This window comes from Oncorhynchus gorbuscha, unplaced genomic scaffold (genome assembly GCF_021184085.1).
Source record: "Oncorhynchus gorbuscha isolate QuinsamMale2020 ecotype Even-year unplaced genomic scaffold, OgorEven_v1.0 Un_scaffold_1834, whole genome shotgun sequence".
Taxonomy (NCBI): domain Eukaryota; kingdom Metazoa; phylum Chordata; class Actinopteri; order Salmoniformes; family Salmonidae; genus Oncorhynchus; species Oncorhynchus gorbuscha.
The window spans coordinates 75001-89825 of NW_025746504.1; the positions used below are offsets into that span (position 1 = coordinate 75001).

The following is a 14825-nucleotide window of genomic DNA, read 5'->3' on the forward strand; positions in this document are numbered from 1 at the left end:
AGACTCTATATGATGATGAAGACTCACCTTGTCCAGGTCGTCTGTCTGTGCCTCAAAGCCACTGAGCAGTGTGATGTCGGCTATGGACATTCCTGTGAGATTCCTGGTCAGACTATGACTAAAGAATATAAGTTAGTTAGCTTACTGAAAAACCACTGCCCTATCGCCTAGGCCGTCACAAAATATTCCTCCCAGTCACAAATCTTCTGTTATTTGTATATTCATGACAGAATCAGTTCCCTCTCTGTTTAACTGATCTCACACAGACCTCTCTGTTTAACTGACCTCACACAGACCTCTCTGTTTAACTGACCTCACACAGACCTCTCTGTTTAACTGACCTCACACAGACCTCTCTGTTTAACATACCTCACACAGACTTCGTATTCAACATCGTTTTCAGAATTCCGGCTTTGCTGAGTATCTCTTCTGTGTCTGCTGCGAGCGTCAAACCACTCAATCGCTGATCGGGGGACATCCTCTTCCTCCCTTTTCTCTCCGTCTCCATAGTCACCCTCATAGTCATTGTAGTCTTCAACAATCTGGGCTGATGAAACAAAGTGTTTTCATGGTGTACTCGTGGAACTCAGTCACACACATCCTAACCTGTAGTAAAAGGAGCACTGGATCAGAGTAGTGCTGTGCGCTCACCAGTGTACTTTACCCTCCCCTCTACTTTGACTGTGATTGACAGAAGGTTACAGTCGTCTGAGGTGTCCAGTAGATGGTAAGCTTTCGTAACCTGCCAGACAGATCAATATATTACCAGTTTGAATGAACATCAATAAATATTTTTTGATGAGAAAGACACTCACCTTCATCTTGGCTTTTCCCTGTCCCGTTAGGGCTACGTTAATGATAGGATTACCAATCAGTCTCTGGCCAAGTAGAGACAGAGAGAGAGAGTTACGTGTGTGTGTGTGTGTGTGTGTGTGTGTGTGTGTGTGTGTGTGTGTGTGTGTGTGTGTGTGTGTGTGTGTGTGTGTGTGTGTGTGTGTGTGTGTGTGTGTGTGTGTGTGTGTGTGTGTGTGTGTGTGTGTGTGTGTGTGTGTGTGTGTGTGTGTGTGTGTGTGTGTGTGTGTGTGTGTGTGTTGGAGTGGATATACCTTCAGCTCCGTTTCTACTTTATCCCCCTTGTTGTCCAATGACAGCTTCTGAATGTCGCTCTTCCCTGGAATAGTGAACTGTACCTCCACTTCTGTGATGGGAGGTTGGGGCCTGCTCAGTGCATACTCAGAGAGAGCCTCCAAAGCCACTATAGTATCCTAAAGACATTAAGATGAATGCTTAGATTGTATACAAATTGAAGCATGTTATTTCTACCAAATGGTGTAGAATGTAAAATGTCCATCGACTCTCAATGAGTGGGACTATCACCCTTGGGTCACTGTATCAGTAGAATATCAGTATTGTTGGACTGAATGTGAAGGCAGAAAATTAGCAAAACATGCTAACTAGGAACAAGGAAACTACATGCACTAGGAGGCAATGAAGCAGCCACATCATGTTTTAGCATTGTTTGACTCTCCATCAATACAGTATATCTCACCTGTGAGGACTTGAAGTCTCCTCCATCAATACAGTATATCTCACCTGTGAGGACTTGAAGTCTCCTCCATCAATACAGTATATCTCACCTGTGAGGACTTGAAGTCTCTTCCATCAGTACAGTATATCTCAACTGTGAGGACTTGAAGTCTCCTCCATCAATACAGTATATCTCACCTGTGAGGACTTGAAGTCTCCTCCATCAATACAGTATATCTCACCTGTGAGGACTTGAAGTCTCCTCCATCAATACAGTATATCTCACCTGTGAGGACTTGAAGTCTCCTCCATCAATACAGTATATCTCACCTGTGAGGACTTGAAGTCTCCTCCATCAATACAGTATATCTCACCTGTGAGGACTTGAAGTCTCCTCCATCAATACAGTATATCTCACCTGTGAGGACTTGAAGTCTCCTCCATCAATACAGTATATCTCACCTGTGAGGACTTGAAGTCTCTTCCATCAGTACAGTATATCTCAACTGTGAGGACTTGAAGTCTCCTCCATCAATACAGTATATCTCACCTGTGAGGACTTGAAGTCTCCTCCATCAATACAGTATATCTCACCTGTGAGGACTTGAAGTCTCCTCCATCAATACAGTATATCTCACCTGTGAGGACTTGAAGTCTCCTCCATCAATACAGTATATCTCACCTGTGAGGACTTGAAGTCTCCTCCATCAATACAGTATATCTCACCTGTGAGGACTTGAAGTCTCCTCCATCAATACAGTATATCTCACCTGTGAGGACTTGAAGTCTCCTCCATCAATACAGTATATCTCACCTGTGAGGGAAGTCTCTTCCATCAGTACAGTATATCTCAACTGTGAGGACTTGAAGTCTCCTCCATCAATACAATATATCTCACCTGTGAGGACTTGAAGTCTCCTCCATCAATACAGTATATCTCACCTGTGAGGACTTGAAGTCTCCTCCATCAATACAGTATATCTCACCTGTGAGGACCTGAAGTCTCCTCCATCAATACAGTATATCTCACCTGTGAGGACTTGAAGTCTCCTCCATCAATACAGTATATCTCACCTGTGAGGACTTGAAGTCTCCTCCATCAATACAGTATATCTCACCTGTGAGGACTTGAAGTCTCCTCCATCAATACAGTATATCTCACCTGTGAGGACTTGAAGTCTCTTCCATGTACAGTATATCTCAACTGTGAGGACTTGAAGTCTCCTCCATCAATACAGTATATCTCACCTGTGAGGACTTGAAGTCTCCTCCATCAATACAGTATATCTCACCTGTGAGGACTTGAAGTCTCCTCCATCAATACAGTATATCTCACCTGTGAGGACTTGAAGTCTCCTCCATCAATACAGTATATCTCACCTGTGAGGACTTGAAGTCTCCTCCATCAATACAGTATATCTCACCTGTGAGGACTTGAAGTCTCCTCCATCAATACAGTATATCTCACCTGTGAGGACTTGAAGTCTCCTCCATCAATACAGTATATCTCACCTGTGAGGACTTGAAGTCTCCTCCATAAATACAGTATATCTCACCTGTGAGGACTTGAAGTCTCTTCCATCAATACAGTATATCTCACCTGTGAGGACTTGAAGTCTCCTCCATCAATACAGTATATCTCATCTGTGAGGACTTGAAGTCTCCTCCATCAATACAGTATATCTCACCTGTGAGGACTTGAAGTCTCCTCCATCAATACAGTATATCTCACCTGTGAGGACAGTCTCCTCCATCAATACAGTATATCTCACCTGTGAGGACTTGAAGTCTCCTCCATCAATACAGTATATCTCACCTGTGAGGACTTGAAGTCTCCTCCATCAATACAGTATTTCTCACCTGTGAGGACTTGAAGTCTCCTCCATAAATACAGTATATCTCACCTGTGAGGACTTGAAGTCTCTTCCATCAATACAGTATATCTCACCTGTGAGGACTTGAAGTCTCCTCCATCAATACAGTATATCTCACCTGTGAGGACTTGAAGTCTCCTCCATCAATACAGTATATCTCACCTGAGGACTTGAAGTCTCCTCCATCAATACAGTATATCTCACCTGTGAGGACTTGAAGTCTCCTCCATCAATACAGTATATCTCACCTGTGAGGACTTGAAGTCTCCTCCATCAATACAGTATATCTCACCTGTGAGGACTTGAAGTCTCCTCCATCAATACAGTATATCTCACCTGTGAGGACTTGAAGTCTCCTCCATAAATACAGTATATCTCACCTGTGAGGACTTGAAGTCTCTTCCATCAATACAGTATATCTCACCTGTGAGGACTTGAAGTCTCCTCCATCAATACAGTATATCTCACCTGTGAGGACTTGAAGTCTCCTCCATCAATACAGTATATCTCACCTGTGAGGACTTGAAGTCTCCTCCATCAATACAGTATATCTCACCTGTGAGGACTTGAAGTCTCCTCCATCAATACAGTATATCTCACCTGTGTGGACTTGAAACCTCCTCCATAGTTCTCCTGTGAAGTCAGCCAGCAGGCTGCAGAGTCTGCCCACTCTGCGTCCTTATGAGCCACTGCAGTTAACAGGGCATAGGCTGTAGTCTCTACTGTTATGGCCTCTGTTGTCGGTACATAATGTTTCTTTTCCTCATTCACCATGCCAGCGTTAGCATACCACCCACGGCAATGGTCTTCCCCTGTCAAGAGCAGTCAAAGAACATCAATGTCAGCAGCAATCCCCCATCAGCCCCACCATTCTGACCTATAACAGGAGTGGAATAGGACAATACCTTCAGTTGCCAGTCCTTTGAGTTTTTCCCAGGCAGGCTCAGCCTGTTTCCGATCAGACAGACAGACTGACAGACAGTAGGCTGTTATGGCCACAGCGTAGGGCCTCTGTAGCCCCTCAACACGTGAGAGCAGGTAGTCGGTGGCTTTGGAGATAATGGCTTTCTACACAAACACAAACACAGAGCAGCCATTCTGGTTAAAAATAGGAGCATTTGATGTCTCTGTTTTTCTTCTTCTCCAGGATAGGGATGGATGATTTAGACGGATGATTCGGTTGAAGTCGGCTAATTGGTAACACAATGAAAAAGTACACTATACTAAACACTTGTGAGTTAATAAGGAAATATGTCCACCTGTCTTACCGTATCGCTACGCTCCTTGTTGTCTGTCAGAAAAGGGAGGGAGTGATTTAGAGCCACAGTTATGAAAGCAGTCATGGAGACATCTCCCTCTATCCCTCCAATGCCTCCCTAGAGAGAAAAAGAGACAACTCAACTCAACAGATAAAGAGAAAATACAGGAGGGTTGCCAGTTCGAGTCCTGCGTCTGACTGAGTTGGCAACCAGAGGGTTGCTGGAATGAAATCCTAGATGCCTTTGCCTGCTGTTGTGCTTTTAAGCAAGGCACTTAACCCCCACGCAACAACAGCTCCCCAGGCGTCCAGTGTGGAAGCCTCCCACACCTCTCCAAAACCTGTCTATGTTATGTGTGTCTTTCGGAGGAGTTGGGTGCGGAAGTCAAATTTCGGTTGGACCTTGTGTGAAACTGCCCAATAAAGTGATTTTCATGTTAAAACTAGTGTTTTGAATAATCGTTTACCTGCATTTCCCGGTGTATGACTGGGTTAGGGTCCGAGAATGATCCATCCTCCTTCTGTTTAACCAGGAGGTATCTGACTGAATCAATGATATGCTGCTCAGACACACCCTGTGCCCATCTCCCCTTCTCTCCACCGCCTGCATTCTGACGTTCTGCCACCAGAGACATCACTTTCACAACAAGGCCCGTCAGCCTAGAGAGGAAGGGTAACAAACACTGTGATAGGATCGGCCAGCTCCAGTCCTGGAGAGTTGCAGTGTTTCCAGGCTTTTATTCCAGACAGACAGAAAACTACAGTACCACAAAAACAAGCAACGTAAAGAGAGATGTACTGACCAGTAACTGGTGGGATGGTGTGTCCAAGCTCCATACGATCCATCACCCTTTTTAAACGTCAAAATTCTCATATAGCCTGACAGAGAGAGAGAGAGAGAGAGAGAGAGAGAGAGAGAGAGAGAGAGAGAGAGAGAGAGAGAGAGAGAGAGAGAGAGAGAGAGAGAGAGAGAGAGAGAGAGAGAGAGAGAGAGAGAGACAGAGAGAGAGATTGTATTTTGTGTTTCTTCCCATAAATGAAAATAAAACATCTTCATTACAGTTCTCCCACACCTTGCTCTGTGAACTGGAGGGCCGTGTCTTTGGTGCCAGCGGGCAGCTCATACCAGCGCTGGCTAAGGTCCAGATAGCGGAGGGCCAGGGCTGTGGGGGCCATACGTTTCATTGTCTGCTCTGCACATCCATGAGGAGCATTGAGCAAGCTTCTAACCCCATCGGGAGAGAGCAGGGTCGTGGAAGTGGATTTGCCAAACAGCTCCCCTGGGGAATGGACGAGATTGGATATTAAACTGAAAATAATGTTGTGAAGAGAAATGATTGGAGGGTAAAATGAGTCAGACCTTCCATCTTGACGAAGATATTGGTGCTGGAGCCAGGGACTGTGTTGTCTGGTAACTTTCCATCAATCGTGAAAGATTTGCGACTCTTCCCTGACAACAGAGAATGAGAGAAGCTGGTTGGTGCTTTTTATGCCATAAACTATTTACGTGAATAAAATGCTGTCATCATAGATATTCTGTTAGCAATCTCACCAATATTACCATTCAGGTCAACAAAATGAGTTTCCTCCACTCTCTTCTCTATTCCCTCCGTCTAAAATATGAGCAACTATTATATTACATAAATGCAGTAGCTTTACAGTAATGGATCTTCAGTTAAATTTTTTGTAGTAGTAATTTCCTCCGATATTTTTTGTATACTCACTCTAACATTCAGAATCTTTTCAATAGCATCACTGCTGTCCTCATTCTCTATGTCATAAAGGCGTATTTTGATGGGTATGGGGCCGGTTTCCATGGGTACTGCAGAGAATGTGACGGCTTTGGAGGAGTGGGCCTCCACGGTGATGTTGACATAGGTTTTGATGGAATTGGAGCCTGGTGAACAGAGCTTGTCATTTCTCTCCATGTGGAGTGCAATCTGAGAAGGAGGAAGTGCTCCATCAGCTGTATGGCATTTCATATTTCTGTATATGCTTCTGAAGTGTTCAACTGTAGTACTACAGAAAGTGATTCAAGTCTACCTGTGCAGCCTGGTCCCAATAGTTGTAGACAACAGGAGCAATAGACATCTGCTCAAATCTTTTGACTGAGTACGGCAGCCTCAGAGAGACAAAAACCTTCTTAAACACACGGAACTCATGTGGTTCTGCCACACAGATGCCTGCAGGAGGGACACACACAGACAGGTCCATTACTCTCCAGAATGACACCACATGTTCCTTACTGTCTAGGTACAGGAATATGAACCAATAGAGGAGGAGGATGTTACCATGAGAAGCAGACAAGCTGACAGCCTGTATCTCCCAGGTGGTGATGGAATCAGGCAGAGCCACAGTATGACTAAGGGAGACAGAGAGAGAGACAAATTACAATAGTGTTTCAGACACATGGCGCCGATATACTGTGTGTCTAAATGTCCATTTCTCACCTTCCTTTGCCGTTTATATCGACCACTGTGAATGCAAAGCTTGGGGGGAAACTTCTGCGTATTTGCTGATTGGTTGTGTCAAAGAAGTCTTCGATGTCTGTGGCAGTCGCAGCTGAGAGGAGAGAGTGTCGACTAAAGGTGTCACAATAACCTTTATAGATCCTATTCTCATCCAATCCTTTTACGTTATAACAAGTCAGACATGTCTGTCTAAAGGATAGTGTCTGTTATCATGTTATACATGTTAGAATGGTAATATCCCCAACAATCAAGTCATCCTTACTCCTGCCATGTCCTCTCTGGGCGTCGTCTCGTTTCTTCTTCTCCCTCAACTTCTCTCCCTCTATGCAGCAGTCCAGGAAGGCCTTGACACAGACATGGTCCTTATTGGCTCGTGCCACTCTCTCGGCTCTCTGCTGACACGTCCTCAGCATGGGGATCTGGGACAAGCCATGAGAACAACACTCCTGCAGCTTGGCGTCTGAGTACCTGGATTCTGGGAGTTGGAGATGGTGAGGTAGTGACAAAAGGTTTTAGTTCGTACCTGCCAGGACTGATGAACAGTCTCTCCCACCACCTCAGGCAGCAGTTAGTGACAGTCAATAGTAAAGTAACGTTGTAATACTTATGGACACCATCTGCTCCTGGAGGTCCAGGGAACGCCTCTGTCGTCTGAAGCCTGACTCACAGTTAAACCCTAAGACAAACACACATACAGTAGGGTGAAGACCATCAAAACATCAACATATTGTGGGAACATGTATGTTTTGAGCAACTATGATGTCATTAATGCTTTGTTGAAATGTACGTCTGAGTTGGTGGTTTTTGTTCTATTTTTCTTTCCTTTATGCTGAAGGTTGGGATTTAAGTCCCAGCCAATGTCATGTCTAGTTTAGTGGATCCATGTCTGTGAAATGTTAAGTTGTCTACCTCCTAAAGGGGTTTTAACCCTAGCCCAGAGAACATCATTCAGAAACTATGGACCAAAGAAGAAGCAGTGTCGACACTAGACAGATGTTTTGTTTAATCACACTACGTTCGTCATACCCTTCCTCATCCTAGATAGCACATGAGAGTTGGAGATGAATGACAAGCCAGCGTCATTCAACACAGAGGCTGTATCTGAGCCGCCACCGTATGAGCAACCGAGGTCATAGGACTGCATGGACGAGAATACCTGTGAACAGCACACAAAATATTCACACTATTAGTCAAAAAGAGCCGTTTGGTAAGGAGTGAGTTTTAGAGGAAATAATGTTGAGGAGACAATATGTATAATTATTATTTAGTAAATAGTAGCTTGTACATGTGTATATACAGTACCAGTCAAAAGTTTGGACACACCTACTCATTCAAGGGTTTTTCTTTTCTATATTTCATATTTATATTCTTCAAAGTAGCAACCCTTTGACTTGATGACAGCTTTGCACACTCTTGGCATTCTCTCAACCAGATTCATGAGGTAGTCACCTGGAATGTATTTCAATTTAAAAAAAAGTTCATTTCTGGAATTTCTTTCCTTCTTAATGCGTTTGAGCCAATTAGTTGTGTTGTGACAAGGTAGGGGTGGTATACAGAAGATAGCCAAGACCAAGTCCATATTATGGCGAGAATAGTTCAAATAAACCAAGAGAAATGACAGTCCATCATTACTTTAAGACATGAAGGTCAGTCAAAATCTTAAGAACTTTGAAAGCTTCTTCAAGTGCAGTCACAAAAACCATCAAGTGCTATGATGAAACTGGCTCTCATGAGGACCGCCACAGGAAAGGAAGACCCAGAGTTACCTCTGCTGCAGAGGATAAGTTACCAGCCTCAGACTGCAGCCCAAATAAATGCTTCGCAGAGTTCAAGTAACAGACATCTAAACAGCAACTGTTCAGAGGAGATCAGGCCTTCATGGTCAAATGCTGCAAAGAAGATACTTGCTTGGGGAAAGAAACATGAGCAATGGACATTAGACCAGATGGAAATCTGTCTTTTGGTTTAATGAATCCAAAGTTGAGATTTTTGGTTCTAACCGCCGTGTTTTTGTGAGACGCAGAGTAGGTGAACGGATGATCTCCGCAAGTGTGGTTCCCACCGTGAAGCATGGAGGAGGAGGTGTGATGGGGTGGGGGTGCTTTGCTAGTGACACTGTTGATGATTTATTTAATATTCAATGCATACTTAACCAGCATGGCTACCACAGCATTCTTCAAAGATACGCCATCCCATCTGGTTTGCGCTTAGTGGGACTATCATTTGTTTTTCAACAGGACAATGGCCCAAAACACACCTCCAGGCTGTGTAAGGGCTATTTGTGATGATTTACCTAGAGCATATAAATATACATGTACCCAGAGCATATAAATATACATATACCTAGAGCATATAAATATACATATACCTAGAGCATATAAATATACATATACCTAGAGCATATAAATATACATATACCTAGAGCATATAAATATACATATACCTAGAGCATATACATATACATATACCTAGAGCATATAAATATACATATACCTAGAGCATATAAATATACATATACCTAGAGCATATAAATATACATATACCTAGAGCATATAAATATACATATACCTAGAGCATATACATATACATATACCTAGAGCATATAAATATACATATACCTAGAGCATATAAATATACATATACCTAGAGCATATAAATATACACATATACCTAGAGCATATAAATATACATATACCTAGAGCATATAAATATACACATATACCTAGAGCATATAAATATACATATACCTAGAGCATATAAATATACATATACCTAGAGCATATAAATATACATATACCTAGAGCATATAAATATACATATACCTAGAGCATACACATATACATATACCTAGAGCATACACATATACATATACCTAGAGCATATAAATATACATATACCTAGAGCATATAAATATACATATACCTACCTAGAGCATATAAATATACATATACCTAGAGCATATAAATATACATATACCTAGAGCATATAAATATACACATATACCTAGAGCATATAAATATACATATACCTAGAGCATATAAATACACATATACCTAGAGCATACACATATACATATACCTAGAGCATATAAATATACATATACCTAGAGCATATAAATATACATATACCTAGAGCATATAAATATACATATACCTAGAGCATATAAATATACATATACCTAGAGCATATAAATATACACATATACCTAGAGCATATAAATATACATATACCTAGAGCATATACATATACATATACCTAGAGCATATAAATATACACATATACCTAGAGCATATAAATATACACATATACCTAGAGCATATAAATATACATATACCTAGAGCATATAAATATACATATACCTAGAGCATATAAATATACATATACCTAGAGCATATAAATATACATATACCTAGAGCATATAAATATACATATACCTAGAGCATATAAATACACATATACCTAGAGCATATAAATATACACATATACCATATACCTAGAGCATATAAAGAGCATATAAATATACATATACCTAGAGCATATAAATATACATATACCTAGAGCATATAAATATACATATACCTAGAGCATATATAATATACATATACCTAGATATAAATATAAAGCATATACACATATACCTAGAGCATATAAATATACATATACCTAGAGCATATAAATATACATATACCTAGAGCATATAAATATACATATACCTAGAGCATATAAATATACATATACCTAGAGCATATAAATATACATATACCTAGAGCATATAAATATACATATACCTAGAGCATATAAATATACATATACCTAGAGCATATAAATATACATATACCTAGAGCATATAAAAACATATACCTACATATATATACATATACCATATAAATATACATATACCTAGAGCATATAAATATACATATACCTAGAGCATATAAATATACATATACCTAGAGCATATAAATATACACATATACCTAGAGCATATAAATATACATATACCTAGAGCATATAAATATACATATACCTAGAGCATATAAATATACATATACCTAGAGCATATAAATATACATATACCTAGAGCATATAAATATACATATACCTAGAGCATATAAATATACATATACCTAGAGCATATAAATATACATATACCTATATAAATATATATACCTAGAGCATACCTATACATAGAGCATATAAATATACATATACCTAGAGCATATAAATATACATATACCTAGAGCATATAAATATACATATACCTAGAGCATATAAATATACATATACCTATATAAATATACATATACCTAGAGCATATAAATATACATATACCTAGAGCATATAAATATACATACCTAGAGCATATAAATATACATATACCTAGAGCATATAAATATACATATACCTAGAGCATATAAATATACATATACCTAGAGCATATAAATATACATATACCTAAATATACATATACCTAGAGCATATAAATATACATATACCTAGAGCATATAAATATACATATACCTAGAGCATATAAATATACATATACCTAGAGATATAAATATATAGAGCATATAAATATACATATACCTAGAGCATATAAATATACATATACCTAGAGCATATAAATATACATATACCTAGAGCATATAAATATACATATACCTAGAGCATATAAATATACCTACACATATACCTAGAGCATATAAATATACATATACCTAGAGCATATAAATATACATATACCTAGAGCATATAAATATACATATACCTAGAGCATATAAATATACATATACCTAGAGCATATAAATATACATATACCTAGAGCATATAAAGCATATAAATATACATATACCTAGAGCATATAAATATACATATACCTAGAGCATATAAATATACATATACCTAGAGCATATAAAATATACATATACCTAGAGCATATAAATATACATATACCTAGAGCATATAAATATACATATACCTAGAGCATATAAATATATAAATATACATATACCTAGAGCATATAAATATACATATACCTAGAGCATATAAATATACATATACCTAGAGCATATAAAAATATACATATAAATACCTAGAGCATATAAATATACATATACCTAGAGCATATAAATACACATATACCTAGAGCATATAAATATACATATACCTAGAGCATATAAATATACATATACCTAGAGCATATAAATACACATATACCTAGAGCATATAAATATACATATACCTAGAGCATATAAATACACATATACCTAGAGCATATAAATATACATATACCTAGAGCATATAAATATACATATACCTAGAGCATATAAATATACCTAGAGCATATAAATATACATATACCTAGAGCATATAAATATACACATATACCTAGAGCATATAAATACACATATACCTAGAGCATATAAATATACACATATACCTAGAGCATATAAATACATACATATACCTAGAGCATATAAATATACCTAGAGCATATAAATACACATATACCTAGAGCATATAAATATACCTAGAGCATATAAATACACATATACCTAGAGCATATAAATATACCTAGAGCATATAAATATACATATACCTAGAGCATATAAATATACATATACCTAGAGCATATAAATAAATATACCTAGAGCATATAAATATACACATATACCTAGAGCATATAAATATACCTAGACATATACCTAGAGCATATAAATATACATATACCTAGAGCATATAAATATACATATATATAAATATACACATATACATATACCTAGAGCATATAAATATACACATATACCTAGAGCATATAAATATACACATATACCTAGAGCATATAAATATACATATACCTAGAGCATATAAATATACATATACCTAGAGCATATAAATATACACATATACCTAGAGCATATAAATATATACATATACCTAGAGCATATAAATATACATATACCTAGAGCATATAAATATACATATACCTAGAGCATATAAATATACATATACCTAGAGCATATAAATATACATATACCTAGAGCATATAAATATACATATACCTAGAGCATATAAATATACATATACCTAGAGCATATAAATACCTAAATATACATATACCTAGAGCATATAAATATACATATACCTAGAGCATATAAATATACATATACCTAGAGCATATAAATATTATACCTAGAGCATATAAATATACATATACCTAGAGCATATAAATATACACATATACCTAGAGCATATAAATATACATATACCTAGAGCATAAATAACATATACCTAGAGCATACATATACCTAGAGCATATAAATAAATACTAGAGCATATAAATATACATATACCTAGAGCATATAAATATACATATACCTAGAGCATATAAAATATACATATACCTAGAGCATATAAATATACATATACCTAGAGCATATAAATACCTAGACATATACCTAGAGCATATAAATATACATATACCTAGAGCATATAATACATATAGAGCATATACCTAGAGCATATAAATATACATATACCTAGAGCATATAAATATACATATACCTAGAGCATATAAATATACATATACCTAGAGCATATAAATATACATATACCTAGAGCATATAAATATACACATATACCTAGAGCATATAAATATACATATACCTAGAGCATATAAATATACACATATAGAGAGCATATAAATATACATATACCTAGAGCATATAAATATACATATACCTAGAGCATATAAATACACATATACCTAGAGCATATAAATATACACATATACCTAGAGCATATAAATATACATATACCTAGAGCATATAAATATACATATATATACATATACCTAGAGCATATAAATATACACATACCTAGAGCATATAAATATACATATACCTAGAGCATATAAATATACATATACCTAGAGCATATAAATATACATATACCTAGAGCATATAAACCTAGAGCATATAAATACATATACCTAGACATATACCTAGAGCATATAAATATACATATACCTAGAGCATATAAATATACATATACCTAGAGCATATAAATATACATATACCTAGAGCATATAAATATACATATACCTAGAGCATATAAATATACATATACCTAGAGCATATATACCTAGAGCATATAAATATACATATACCTAGAGCATATATACCTAGAGCATATAAATATACATATACCTAGAGCATATAAATATACATATACCTAGAGCATATAAATATACATATATAAATATACATACACATATACCTAGAGCATATAAATATACATATACCTAGAGCATATAAATATACATATACCTAGAGCATATAAATATACATATACCTAGAGCATATAAATATACATATACCTAGAGCATATAAATATACATATACCTAGAGCATATAAATATACATATACCTAGAGCATATAAATATACATATACCTAGAGCATATAAATACACATATACCTAGAGCATATAAATATACATATACCTAGAGCATATAAATATACATATACCTAGAGCATATAAATATACATATACCTAGAGCATATAAATATACATATACCTAGAGCATATAAATATACATATACCTAGAGCATATAAATATACATATACCTAGAGCATATAAATATACATATACCTAGAGCATATAAATATACATATACCTAGAGCATATAAATAT

At 37.0% G+C, this 14825-nt stretch overlaps 1 protein-coding gene across 4 annotated transcripts in view; it reads right to left on the reverse strand.

Annotated features, from left to right (window-relative positions):
* Positions 1–8295, reverse strand: part of LOC124024361 (complement C4-like) — a 12723-nt gene extending 4428 nt beyond the window's left edge. For 3 of the 4 annotated variants that reach the window (XR_006836975.1, XM_046338299.1, XM_046338298.1), the window contains exons 1-20: positions 8157–8295; positions 7735–7806; positions 7393–7605; positions 7110–7221; positions 6951–7021; positions 6703–6842; positions 6384–6599; positions 6212–6272; positions 6020–6109; positions 5733–5939; positions 5463–5538; positions 5127–5319; positions 4670–4777; positions 4307–4469; positions 4002–4213; positions 1107–1265; positions 816–878; positions 652–742; positions 370–547; positions 28–118 (exon numbers count right to left, since the gene is read on the reverse strand). Coding sequence is in view for 3 of the 4 variants with exons in the window: in XM_046338299.1 (XP_046194255.1) it covers positions 28–118; positions 370–547; positions 652–742; positions 816–878; positions 1107–1265; positions 4002–4213; positions 4307–4469; positions 4670–4777; positions 5127–5319; positions 5463–5538; positions 5733–5939; positions 6020–6109; positions 6212–6272; positions 6384–6599; positions 6703–6842; positions 6951–7021; positions 7110–7221; positions 7393–7605; positions 7735–7806; positions 8157–8274 (2634 nt within the window). In the remaining variant the exon portion in view is untranslated. The remainder of the gene's footprint in view (positions 1–27; positions 119–369; positions 548–651; positions 743–815; positions 879–1106; positions 1266–4001; positions 4214–4306; positions 4470–4669; positions 4778–5126; positions 5320–5462; positions 5539–5732; positions 5940–6019; positions 6110–6211; positions 6273–6383; positions 6600–6702; positions 6843–6950; positions 7022–7109; positions 7222–7392; positions 7606–7734; positions 7807–8156) is intronic. The other variant, XM_046338300.1, reaches the window with a different exon arrangement.
* Positions 8296–14825: the final 6530 nt, after the last annotated feature.